This window comes from Dermacentor silvarum, chromosome 10 (assembly GCF_013339745.2).
Source record: "Dermacentor silvarum isolate Dsil-2018 chromosome 10, BIME_Dsil_1.4, whole genome shotgun sequence".
Lineage (NCBI taxonomy): Eukaryota > Metazoa > Arthropoda > Arachnida > Ixodida > Ixodidae > Dermacentor > Dermacentor silvarum.
In genome coordinates, this window is record NC_051163.1 from 111,525,633 (window position 1) to 111,538,926 (window position 13,294).

A 13,294-nucleotide genomic window follows, 5' to 3' on the forward strand; every position below is an offset into this window, starting at 1 on the left:
CTGTAGGAGCTTTTTTTTTTTTTTTTTACTGCTCCTTTGTTTCTTTCACAGAAAGATAAATAAAGCGGGGGATAAACAACTTGGGGCACTGGGCAACGCAAGTAGATAGATAGATAGATAGATAGATAGATAGATAGATAGATAGATAGATAGATAGATAGATAGATAGATAGATAGATAGATAGATAGATAGATAGATAGATAGATAGATAGATAGATAGATAGATAGATAGATAGATAGATAGATAGATAGATAGATAGATAGATCGTCAATTTAGGCGAATACTCGTATCACCGCTCTCTTCCTGTCTCTTAACGTTACTCCTAAGATTTTTCGTTCCATTGCTCTTTGTGCGGTCCTTAACTTGTTCTCGAGCTTCTTTGTTAACCTCCAAGTTTCTGCCCCGTATGTTAGCACCGGTAGAATGCAATGATTGTACACTTTTCTTTTCAACGACAGTGGTAAGCTCCCAGTCAGGATTTGGCAATGCCTGCCGTATGCACTCCAACCCAATTTTATTCTTCTGTAAATTTCTTTCTCATGATCAGGGTCCCCTGTGAGTAATTGACCTAGACTCGTATGTATACCTGTGTTATTAAAGGATTGATTATAGGTGATCTTCAAACAAATCATGGAACCAATGGCATGCATCTCCGGTTAAAATGTTTCAGAACATTTGGCGGCGTTTGCATGAGGCACACGAAATCGCAGTCACACCAATAACTGGTCACAGTCGATGGAGTCAAGTACAACTTTATGAAGAAATTGCATCTCACGCATAAGTCGCCTGTAATGAAGAGTCGACTTACTGAGGTCTGCTAGGAGAGAATCATGGTTATAGAAACGACGGCGACCAATATATCTATCATAAAGGATGCGTACGAACCTACGCTGAACATTTTTTATTCGATTGGAAGAGCTAAAGGAGTCGTTATTCACGGCTACTGAGTTGAACTCGAGGCGTGGTCTCACGAACGCACAGTAAAGATTGTGCCGACACTCGTATCGGCGGAATTGTCTTGTTAGCCTAGAAATAGCACCAATATGTCCCAATGCGCGCAAAACATTTGAAGATACATGCAACCGGAAATTTTTGTCCTGTGGCACGCTGTTCAAAATTCTGCTATTCAACAAGACGCACCACCCAGTCAAAATGAACACGCTTTCTTAGGGTGTTCTTTGGATTTTTAACCTAGCTCTGAGAGTGGGTCTTGTATGAAGAGTCTACTTCAATCGGTTGGCCTGCTGAGTCCAGCATAAGGACAGGGGCTATATCATAAAAGTAGTCAGCCTGTTGAAGCGTTTGGACCATTTAGTCACAGGGGACCCTGATCATCAAGAAAATTTCCAGAAGAGCAAAATTGATTAGAGCCGCAGTGTTGGAGTGCAGTGTAAAGCACTACCACGTCGTGACCGATAGCTTATCCTAATCTTTGAAAAGAAACGTGAAAAATGTATTGTACCTTAACTTGTATGCTACCTCCACTCGCATCTGGGGCGGAAACTCGGATATTAACAAATACGCTCGAGAAGAAGTTGAGGACCGCTCAAAACGCAACCTAACGATAAATGATAGTCGCATAATGTTAAGAGACAGGAAGGCAGTGGTCAGTTTTAGACAGCAAATGCTGGTAGCCGATATTGTAGTTGACATTAGGAGGAAGAAATAAGCCGTGCTTACATGGCTACGGTATAGAGGGCGTATCGTATTAATTTACCATATGGTATTTACTTATACACCACTGTTTACATGAATGCGCATTTTCCGGTCCAGCCACCTAACCCCACCTTGTGCCATATTCGAAATTTAGCGCTTACTTCCGATAAGCGTGCTTTTGCTGTAGCGTTGTGAAATGCACTGAAGGTACCCTCCGGGTGTCGACAGGTTCTCCTTCATTTGTGCGCGCGCGTAGCAAAAATTACGCGGCGTTTATTTTGCGGAAACTTACCGTATTATATCAGGATAATAAAACTGCACAGCGTGCCAGCAACTGTTGCCATGGCCAGCGGTACCAAGCGCGACCATCACGGCTTCTATCTCCTCAAGGTGGACGTGACTACGTTAACGCCGCGAATCACGTAACGTACCTGTGTTAATCTCACTCATTATTGACAGAGAAGACATTGTTTCAACGCGCAGTGTACTCGCGTAATGTACTCACGAGTGAAAATAAATCGCGAGTGGTTGGCCTGCTCCGTAAGCCCTAATTTTTGCTTTGGTGTCCCGCACTGCGGCAGCGGCCGCCGCAGGTTGGTTGGCCGGTTGTCATCCCGCAGCCAATGCGTTCCCAGAATTCCCGATATGATGCACTTCTGTTTACATGGGCCGCTGAAATGCGCATTCTTCGGCCGGTATAACGTAAAACTATTCAAATCTGTTTTTATTTCAATTCGGCCGTTAGCCCTCCGTGGCAGGTCAAAACGGCTCCAGGTCTGCCCATATGGAGCCGATTTGACCTATCACGGAGGGCTAACGGCGGATTTGGAAGAAATACAAGTTGGAGTAGTTTTACGTTATACCGGCCTTCATGTCAAGCTGCCCCTGCTTGGCGCATCTGATGCGATACGCCTTCGTAGCGAATTACCTCGTTTATACGAGACGCTTGAAAGTTAATACGACGCTCTTCGGTCGCATTCGTGCTTACTTCCGATAAGCGTGCTTTTTCTGTAGCGTTGTGAAATGCACTGAAGGTACCCTCCGGGTGTCGACAGGTTCTCCTTCATTTGTGCGCGCGCGTAGCAAGCATTACGCGGCGTTTATTTTGCGGAAACTTACCGTATTCTATCAGGGTAATAAAACTGCACAGCGTGCCAGCAACTGTTGCCATGGCCAGCGGTACCAAGCGCGACCATCACGGCTTCTATCTCCTCAAGGTGGACGTGACTACGTTAACGCCGCGAATCACGTAACGCACCTGTGTAACGCATTTTCTTCTTCTTACTGGGGTTTTACGTGCCAAAACCAGTTCTGATTATGAGGCACGCTGTAGTGGAGGGCTCCGGATTAATATTGACCACCTGTGGTTCTTTAACGTGCACTACAACGCAAGCACACGGGCGTTTTTGCATTTCGCCTCCATCGAAATGCGGCCGCCGCGGCCGGAATTCGATCCCGCGATCTCGTGCTCAGCAGTGCAACGCCTTAGCTGATTGAGCCACCGCGGCGGTTGGGTTTAACGCATCTTAAGAGTTTGACTAGCCATGTTGTGTGCTATCTGAACAGATAACCAGTGATCTATGGGAGCAACCGAATGGGTGCCAAGGGTAAAGGAATCGCAGTCGGGGATTGCACAACAAATTGTTGTGATAAGATAAAGGAAACGTGTAGGCGCAAGATGGAAATCGGGTGACGCAAGGCAACGTTTATTTCAGATCGCTGGGAGAGGCCTTCGTCCTGGCAAGTGGGCATACATTATATTTGTTGGTGGAGGTGATTGCGTTGTTGACGATGTGAAGAATTAGCATGATGATTATGACGATGGTGATGGTATATTACTAGTCACGAGAGCACGGAACATCATCAGGCATTGTTGGTCGCTGTTGCAGTGCTCCCGCATATTATAACGCCCTAAGAAAGCATCCGATCCAATGCAGCCCGGCGGAATCTGCGTACGACCATCTCCTGAAGGCGCCCGCATCGCTGCGCGGATCTTGTGCCACAGCACCGTTCACTGTGTACACAGCGAGGTCGCCTTCATCGTCTACTGAGCTCAGCGCAGATCGGCCGTCGATACTGCGAACTCGCGCGCAGGATAAGTGCAACAGCACGCGGGGCTTCCGCGTCTGGCGCCAATCTCACCCATCTAATCTTGACGCATCTCAGAAATCTCGCTAGCGGTCAGGTCCTTAGCAGTAAGCAAAAAAAAATACATTGGATAAATGAAGAATCGAAAGCGGTCGAAGCAAAGAGCTAACCAAAAAAGGGAAAGCCCATGGCCCGAGTTTGTTGGCGTAATGTAGGAGTCTAAACAACCTTCTTTCCTTCCTTTATATTTTCATGTCTCTCGTTGCAACGAAGGTCGCCGCGAAGCGAGGTGAACGCGCCTTAGATGAAAAGCTTCGAAAGAAAGTGGCATTTTCTTTTCACCAAGCGATATTGTCGCACTCTTTCGGATCTTAATCGGCCGTTCGACGCCGTTCGCGGTGTGCGGTCACGGCTATTGCGGATGCCGGCGCACTTCGAGAAAGGTCACGTGGCACTGGGTTAAGCGGGGGAGATAATTCTATGTGGGTCGGCCTGCCGAGGCAAGCGAGTTTACGTAGAGCGACGCGACCTCTGACTGCACCCTTGTGTGCGGATGTCCTTTGACAGGCAAGGATCGCTTTATTACAGTCGCTGTGCTCTGATCAAGGTAGTTCTACTGCGTTGGTTCCGCAGTCCGTCTAGCTCGGCTGGCTGCTTAGTACGAACACACCCTCTCCCTTTTCGTTCGTGTTCAATTTCATTGCTCTGCTTTTTGTCGTGTCTCGCTTATCGCGAGGGCCCTCGGGAACGACCTTTAAAAGTATGTTATTTAATCGTTTATCTATACGTATTAAAACGCGTAATAACAAAGAAATATCAACAGTGTTTTAATCCATTTGAGCGAAGCATGAGCTACAAAAAGAGCGGCCAAGGCCTTTTCAGTTAGAAAGCTTCAAACTCGGGACCGCCATCTGAAAGGATCAGATCGCTGTCTAGACAAGTTGTATCATTTCACGAAGCGTTGTAATCGGTTGTTCGTTTTTGATAGCAGCAGAACGGAAATTGGTGTTGTTGGCCGTGCTGTAACTGTCTAGCTTAGGTTCTTGACATCTTGACATAATTGCAGAGAGGAAAGAGTAGCATGAGAAGACTGTATGTTGACACGTGTACTTATTTATCCTTTTCTCGGGGACTGCATATTTTCTACTAACAAAGTTATCGCTCAGCTCAACACGCGCCTGCGCGATTGGAACTTACTGGAATCTTATCGATAGTTCTATCCGTTGTCACCGAAGCTTGTGTAATCTGGGGCGCGATCTTGTACGCGTTCCAAAATGGAACGGAGGCGTTCCGTTCCATCGAGCCGCACACGATTGGTCAATTTGAACGTCGCGGTTGAAATTGACCAATCGTGTGCGGCTCGATGGAACGGAACGCCTCCGTTCCATTTTGGAACGCGTACAAGATCGCGCCCCTGATTGCGTGTTTGCGCTACGCGAATTGTGTAGTACTTTCTGGAAGACACGCGGGCACCAGCGATTACTCTGGAAGCTTCGACGCGCTTGACCGGCAGATCAGATTCTTGATGATCGTCGACTGTGTTCACCGCTATCGTCGTGCTTTGAGTGTAGCCTGTTTTTCTGGGCACAGGTTCGCCCAATAAAGAGTTAGTTTCGCCATTCGCAGTTTTACTCCTGTGCTCTTGACCGTCACTACCACGTGACAATATACAATTACTTACAACAACCAAGTATTTGGAGTATTTCTGTGGTAAAAAAAAACTGTGTAGAAAAAAAATGTCGAATTGCATTAGTAAATTCCCCTCTACATTACCGAAAAAGCCACTCTTACTACGAGAAGAGGCGGCTTAACAAGTCAGGAAAGGCGCATCAACGAAAAAAAAAATATGGATGGCAACGCTTTCTTGAAGTCCTTGAAGTTATCGGCGGCGTGATAAATATTGACGGCGTCTGCGGAGGCTTGGTTACCTTTTTATCACTAAAGGAGAACTGTCTTGTATTTAAATGTGTAGCAAGAGACAACTTAGCAAGTCTCGCGAATTTTGCTGCTTCGCCATAATTGCTCAAATACGAGGAAAGTACTTTGAAATCCGTGACCGCACACTAGCGGATCGGCCCTGGTGTCCTCGCTCGAATAAAGAAGAAATGAAAGGAAGGAGTTTGTCCTTCCTTTCCTCTATGAGCAATCAACCACGTACTTCTCTCTAAATAACGAAAATAGAGCTCCGAATAAATATTTCATCACCCTGCGCCGATGTACTATTTTTCTTTCGTGTTCTTTCAAAAAGCTTTCCATATCTCCCCTCAAAAAGAGCTGGCGTATCACAATTATCGTTCGTAGATTTTTCTTGTTCTTTAGCAAGCTTGAGCAGGTACTTGGTGGTACTTGGCGGTATGTCTGCACGCACTGTGCATAAACATCACGGTGGCTATTTAGCGATCGTGTGTCATTTTTTTTTTCTCTTCATCAAAGCATGCACCAAACTACTCAAATTATCCCTCTGCTGACGCTTATTTTCAGCATGGGTGCCGCCATTTTTTCCCGTTACGTAAACAACGTCTCAGTTTTGTCCGCAAAGAAGTAAAATTAACGTGGCAGCGAAGCACACCTGCAGAACCATTTCATTCATGCGAATTGATCGGCGTGTTCATGTAGCTGATAGCTTCAACGTCTCGTTCCATGTGACTTCCACTGAGTTTGTGGAACATTTTTGCCAGTATGTTCCAATTACGTAGCACGTATTGAGCAACATAAAGCGGTATCGGAAGTTTTTCATGCTGCTTTACAATTTTCCCATTAACACTTTTCATCCAATTATAATATTTGAGAAGTTGAATAAATAATTCAAATTAATTATCCAATTAGGCGGAATGCACGAAGTTATCTGGGTATCTCCAAGCGACGGCGACTAACATTACCGTGTTCTTTCCAGCTACGCTGCATTTGCACATTTTTGATGTTTCGCTCAAGGTACGTGGGACATCCTATATGCTGAGTGGAAGAAGGCAGGGGGGTAGAAAGAAAAGAAGGAAACAGGGAGATACGGAACACAAACGAGCGATCACAGCCCAGGATCGCGTACAGCGCAATGAACAACAAATAATGATACAGCCGTTTGTGAGGCTTGTTGTACTCGTGATGATGATGCTTCCTATAGACGGTTTCATCCAGCGCCCACCGCGCTCTGGCGCCCTTAGGAAACTTCCGGTAGCGGTTCCTTTTGCTCGTTTTTGCTGGTATTTGTTCGCTCGCGCGCTCGTCCGTGTGCATATTCTGTGTTATTTTTCGGGTATATCAATATAAGTTCGACTTGTGGCATTCAGTGTGTTGCTTGACGGCGAGTAGCTCTCTGGAGCATCGAACGTTTTCATTACGTTCACTCCTCAACGGTGTTTTGCTGGCTGTTGTTGTTGTTGGCTTGAAAATGCATTCAGCATCGTACATATCACCTGTGAAACGTTCAAGGATGTGTTCGTGCTGTGTCGTGTCAGGGTGCAGCCTTCGCTCGAGAACCAACCTTCTTTCGAAAGTGCGAACGTTTAGGTTCCCTATCGAGGCTGACAGGAGAAACGCCTGGATAGCAGCGGTGCGCCGGGACTAGTGGCAGCCTACCAAGAGCTCCCAGATTTGCTCTGCTCACTTCATCCAAAGTATATTACTGCGAGGAGTAGCCGGACCTGCATAATACGGAATAATAAAAGTGCTACTGCGCGATTGTTCTGGCCGTAAATTCGTGTAACTCACGCGAGAAGCAGCTCGACTCTCGCCCCGAGCTTGCCCGCTCCTCCAGTTTCTTGCCTCGGCGTGGAACGTCATGCTACGAACATGAGTTTAAATTATTCTTTAGCGGGTGCCATGGCTGCCGCCGTTTTATATTAATGTTTTTCGTATCTGGGGCACAAGTGCACTTCTGCAGCTTTACTACGCTAGGTACATGTGCGCATTGGTTTATCATTTTTAACGTCCCAAAGCGACTTAGGCTATGACTGACGCCGCAGTGGCGGGCTCCGAATAATTTCGACCACCTATGGTTCTTTAACGTGCACTGACATCGCACAGTACGCGGACCTCTAGCATTTCGCCTTGATCGAAATGCAACGGCCGGGGCCCAAACGGCGTCTTTCGGGTCAGCAACCGGGCACCGTAACCGCCGAGCCACCGCGGTGGCATGTGAGCATTCGTATCGGTATCACAGAGCAAAATCGCAGAAAAGCTAGCGATTTCCGTGCATGCATCTAGGAAGCTTCGGCCATATTCTAGAAGCATTTACGAAATAACGGAGGCCAATTATGGATTCCAATCTCGTGCCCAACACTACAGGTTTCATTTTGTTAGAAGTGTGGTAAGTTTGTGAGCAGTTAAGTTAGTCCCATTTCAGTCGACCTAGGTGTCCTGCACTAAATGACTTTTGAGAATGTACAGTTATTTGTGAATGCATATTGAAAAGCAGAAACAAGGCATATGACGCAGAAAACATGTGCATGCACACATGCACAGCTTACCACTTCATCCTCCATCTTGCAGCTATAAAAGTGCCATTGCGAAATGCAAAAACGCCCGTGTGCTCGTGTTGTAGTGCACGTTAAAGAACCCCAGGTGGTCAAAATTAACCCGGAACCATCCACTACGGCGAGCCTCATAATCAGAACTGGTTTTGTCACGTAAAACCCCATAAAGAAGAAAAAAGTGCCATTAAAGTTTTTCTAGTTTTCGGCAGTCCCATTACGTGGCTTGAAGACAACAGTCTGCGTTCATTGCATGTCCTCACTAATATGCTCCGCTTGTTGCTCCGGTGTTGTAACTGGGGGAAGGTGTTTGGATCCCGACGAAAACGAAAATCGCACGATATCATCGTCCAGCGGATCGGGCAGCTCTCTGCCTCTAAACATCAGCTTTTGGTGATACCGATCTTTTGCTTCGGTGCTAAGCGCCTTAAAGTAGTTGCTCGTCATCTCGACAATATTCACGATGTAGAATCAGATCATCACAGATTCCACCAAGCAGTGCAAACATCGACACGCCGGCCTCACGTCGCACATGCCTTCAAACAACATAGCCGGAAGTGCTTCTAGCTGTCCTGCCGGCAACCAATCAGCGGCAAGCGAGGTTTGTTTGTAAAACGCTAAAACCGTCTATTGGCATTCCTATTGAAATGGGCCGACGACAAATAGTTGCCTAGCCTGCTTGAGCTCATCGGGCTTTTACTGCATCTATTGCAGTCTACCATTCTGATTAAATCCCTTTGATCGTTCCTCTCTTCAATGAAACTTCTATATCTACATCCATCGATCTCTATATCCATCTATCTCCATCATCTCCATCACTGCCACCCCCCCCCCCCCTCCCCAACCACTACTTTAGACGTCTCTTCCTTACCTTTACCGCTGATCATTTATAGCTCCTATATGCCTTGAATGCCAGCGCTTTTGGAAGGTGGACTTTTCTGACGGGTCTTGCTGGGTTACTATCTTGGCACTCCATTACGATGCGCTGAGTTGTCTCGGGACTCTTGCTGAATCGTCTCCTTACTTTTGGTTCAACATTTCGAATGTCGTATCAGGCATATTGCCGGGCAAAAGATCTCCATTTGTTTCCCTGAAGTCACCTATCTCTCAGAATTCTACTGAAAAAAACTGAAGAATGAAAACTTTGGTGATTGCTCTGTCCCCTTTAATCCGCTCTCTCTATTCCTTCGTTTTTTTTTTTTCTTTGAGTGCGAGGTTGCTTTGGTTGGAACCTGTTTGGTTTGAGAAGATGACAGCCCTGGTTCGCTTTATGTACGCGTATTTGTCCTCCTTGGCAGAATTCTTAGTTGCTTTACTCAGCCCCTATCTTAGCTGTGATGATGATGATAGGATGATGATGAGGAGGAGGATGATGTCTTTTGGCAACCCCTTCGAAACAGGGCGGGGATGAAACATACCCCAGTCTGCTTGATTTATTCAGGTTTTACATCTATCGCTATCTACATTTATGCCTATCTGACCTCTGTCTTAACTTTCGTATTTCAAACCTCTATCACTGTACTGTACCATTACCTACACTTGCAATGACTCCGGTTCTATCAATGACTTCCCTGTTTTCCTTCTGTAGCGCTTACGCCACATGTTGAGTTGCAAGCGAAATGAACATCAACCAACTGCCCTGCTTGTTCGCGTAGTTGCGGCCATAGAGTCTATAGTGAATCTCAGCAGACAACGATGGTGATGCTCAGGCACTTCCGTACAACGGTCTATAAGCGTTCAATCGAAGAAAAACGCTCGTCCTATCGTCTTTATACTTTGAATTCCTACGCGCTGCGCAGAATCAGCTTGGCTCTCCTGCCTCATCGCTACGTCACTGCTCGTCTCGCAGGCGTGTCCTCGCCGCGGACGCTGTCCCTGTCCGGCCGGCCGCTGCCCAACCCCCGCCAGGTGTCCAACGCCCTGTGGGACCTGCGAGCAGCACCGGGGGCCACCTACTCGCACCGACACACGCACCTGGTCATGGCATTCGGACAGCTCGTCGACCACGACCTGGCACTGACACCCGACGCCAGAGGAGGTATGCACGCTATTGCACGCCCACGCATTCGCCAGACGCACGTGGGACACTCCCCCCCCCCCCCCCCTTTTTTTTTTCCTGCTATCCGTGCTTGTGAGCGATGCTCGAGCGTCGAGCGTGCGTCTGCGCTGGCAGACCCCTCCTAGCGTTTCCGGTCGATCTGGCCTACGCTACCGCCGTGCCGAAAAGACGTGCTATGTATTCACGAACAAGTTTGTAAAAAAATAACAATAAAAGCTACGCGAAGGCAAAGCGCAACCGTGACAGCGTGCATGAAAACAGACCCACAGTTTTATTCAGAAGGCCAAATGCTACAAAATTTCGCCCTTAAATAGGTTACAAATAAGCAGAACGTACTATTAAAGCAATCTTTGCCAAGCTGAATGGCTGGTAGCTGCCTAATTTTGTAATTGAGAGTCCTAAAATAGCGCCCAAGCAAATAGTTTCATTTCTGAGCTGGGGAACAGGCAACACAAACATCATGTTTTCTACAACACTTGTATTAAAATAAGACAAAAAGGAAGACCACCACTCACTATCAAACTTTATCTTTAATTTTTCGTTTTTCTTACGCATTTTGGCGAACGCGAAGCTGTGGCAAATAGGAAGTTACGCCGATTCCGTACCTGCTCCAAGAAACACGAAGAGTTGTCAAACTCTGTGCCGGTCTACTTGGCGCAGTAACACAACACGTGCAGAAGCTCCACCGCTGTAGCTTTTCCTTTATAGTCACAAAAAGCTTTAACGACGGTTTCGCACTGTGGCAGCGGTTTGGCCCCAAGAATCTTCGTACCTCTGCTGACGGCTGTGCTGTGACACAAGTGGGCTCTCTCGCGCATTCAATGCGCAGAACGTTTTCTTTTTCATGTTTTCAGAAAAAGGAAACACGCGTCGTGCCTCATACACATGTGCGCACAACTTCTTCTGCATCGTAGGTCAATACTAATTTAAAGGTTGGGATTAGCTGCGGACAAAATATGTGAGAAATCCGCAGGGACGGATTATGGATAGGCCTAAAACTTTTGATTTTGTCTATCTTATGTCTATCTTAAGCAAATCAAAGCAGCAACAAAACTGTCCGCACGCCCATATGCAAGGCGATTCAGCCGCTTGAACAGCGAGCGAATTTTAACTTTCAAAGAACAGAATAGCAAACTATAATAACCTGCTAACGCCACTAATATTGTTCCGCAGTGAATCGTAATTTCATGAGTGAATTTTACACCGAAGAACACGAAGAATTTTTACACCCATTAGCTGGACACAGGAGTCCCGCATCTTATATTTGAACGTATCTAAAATATAATGGTCATTGTTGACTACAGGACCAAATACAAATGTTTTTCATTGTATTCCACGGGGCAGTCAAGTACGCACGACTGGGTGTTTTCTGTGCTTACAAGCCCACTGCTGCCGCATCACTGAAGTGTCTGCACTTAGAGGTTTTCGATGTATCTGCAGACTTGCCAAGCATTCAGGTATGACTTCAATTTGCGAGGTGTGTCTCGTTTTCGTTTTTCAAGGCTGCGTGGCCCGGAAATGCCTGCTTGACAGTCAGTCACTACAAGGTCTGCTTTCCATAATAATATATGCGAGGGGCTTGGTAAAGGTACGGGTTCTGGTGACGTTCTAAAAATGACAAACCCGTCACTTTTTTAGGATTAAGGTAAACTCATCTAATGTGTGCCATAAGGGAATTAGTTAAAAACCTAATTGGTGAAATTTTGTTAATTAGTGGATTATGTACTTGAATTTCTGTGCGAGTAATTTCCGCCTCTTCGAGTACACCAGCTCATGGACTATAATTGGGCTATCTGCCACAGGCAATTTTAAAACATTTTCGAACGTGCTCGCTGAAACACCCGGTATATATTCTCCCGGACTTATCGTACACTATATTTCACATTCTTCACAGAATAAACTAGGAAGTACCTCCGCGGCATATTCACCTAGGATATTATGCAAGATGGATGCAAACCTGCATGAGAGTTGTTTATATTATTTCCATGACCATGAACGGACCATGAAGTCCGCTTTAAATACGACGAAACGACATGTACATCCTGGAATCACCGTCAACATGGCAACCCACTACGCGATTATGCAAAGAAAAACAGTTTTTACCATATCAAACACGAGAAAAAGTCAGTTTGTCTATGTACGGGGAGATATGATGCTTCTGGCATCTTGCAGCTTACTGTCATGTTATATTACTACTATGGTAAATGCCATGGTACTTTAAACAAAAAATCGGTATTTCACGTACACAACACACCAGTAAGTAATAAGAGCACACTTGGAAAGTAATTATGTCATTGAGCAGGTCTTCGGATCTCTTAGAGGTTATAGTATTTTTTAGTAGTTACGTGCCTACTCATAAAATAATTCAACACTGTAAATTTTTATGGGTGAAATGCTTATTGCCTAATATTTCCAGTATTATTAAAAAATCTATCAATCCATAAAACTGCCATATGTACAAGAACATCACTCTGCGTCAGATTGAAGAAGAGTGCGAGTCATTCTCTTTCGTTCCAGGGACATTAGTGAAACGATCGACGGGCGTGAAATTTGTCCTGTTTCACACTAAGAAATTGTCGTATCTGTGCTGCCATATATCGGAAATGGCGAATAAAAAATGTACCGTCAAATGCACGAACATGTTATCGATTGCGCTGAGACGTCGTTTATATAAGTCCCACTTTCGTGTTACGGAGCGTACATGAGGAACACTAAGCCGTGCCTCACTCGGTAACTCTACGAACACCCTAGTAAAGCCCAGAAGCAGGGGCTGCTACACTCTAATAATCATTTACACCTTTTCGGGCTTATCGTTCCTAACATGAAAGTATCCTGTGTGCAGCACTAAGGAAGCCATGTACACGCAAGGTAGATGCGAATTATGGTTTGGCAATGAGATAAGCTCCAAAGGATATTAAATGTTGTTAAAGCACACAGTCGAAGAATAATTTGCACTCGTTGTAACTTATTTTTTCCCCAAGCTTCTTTTCCATCGAGACTCCATTAATGAGGCGCTGTATCAG

General features: G+C 45.8%; 1 protein-coding gene across 1 annotated transcript in view; it reads left to right on the forward strand.

Moving 5' to 3' along the window:
• Positions 1–13,294, forward strand: part of LOC119431773 (chorion peroxidase) — a 162,439-nt gene that overhangs the window by 31,365 nt on the left and 117,780 nt on the right. Inside the window, exon 2 of the mRNA XM_049657393.1 lies at positions 10,062–10,250. Coding sequence (XP_049513350.1) covers positions 10,193–10,250 — 58 coding nt within the window. The 5' untranslated portion in view covers positions 10,062–10,192. The remainder of the gene's footprint in view (positions 1–10,061; positions 10,251–13,294) is intronic.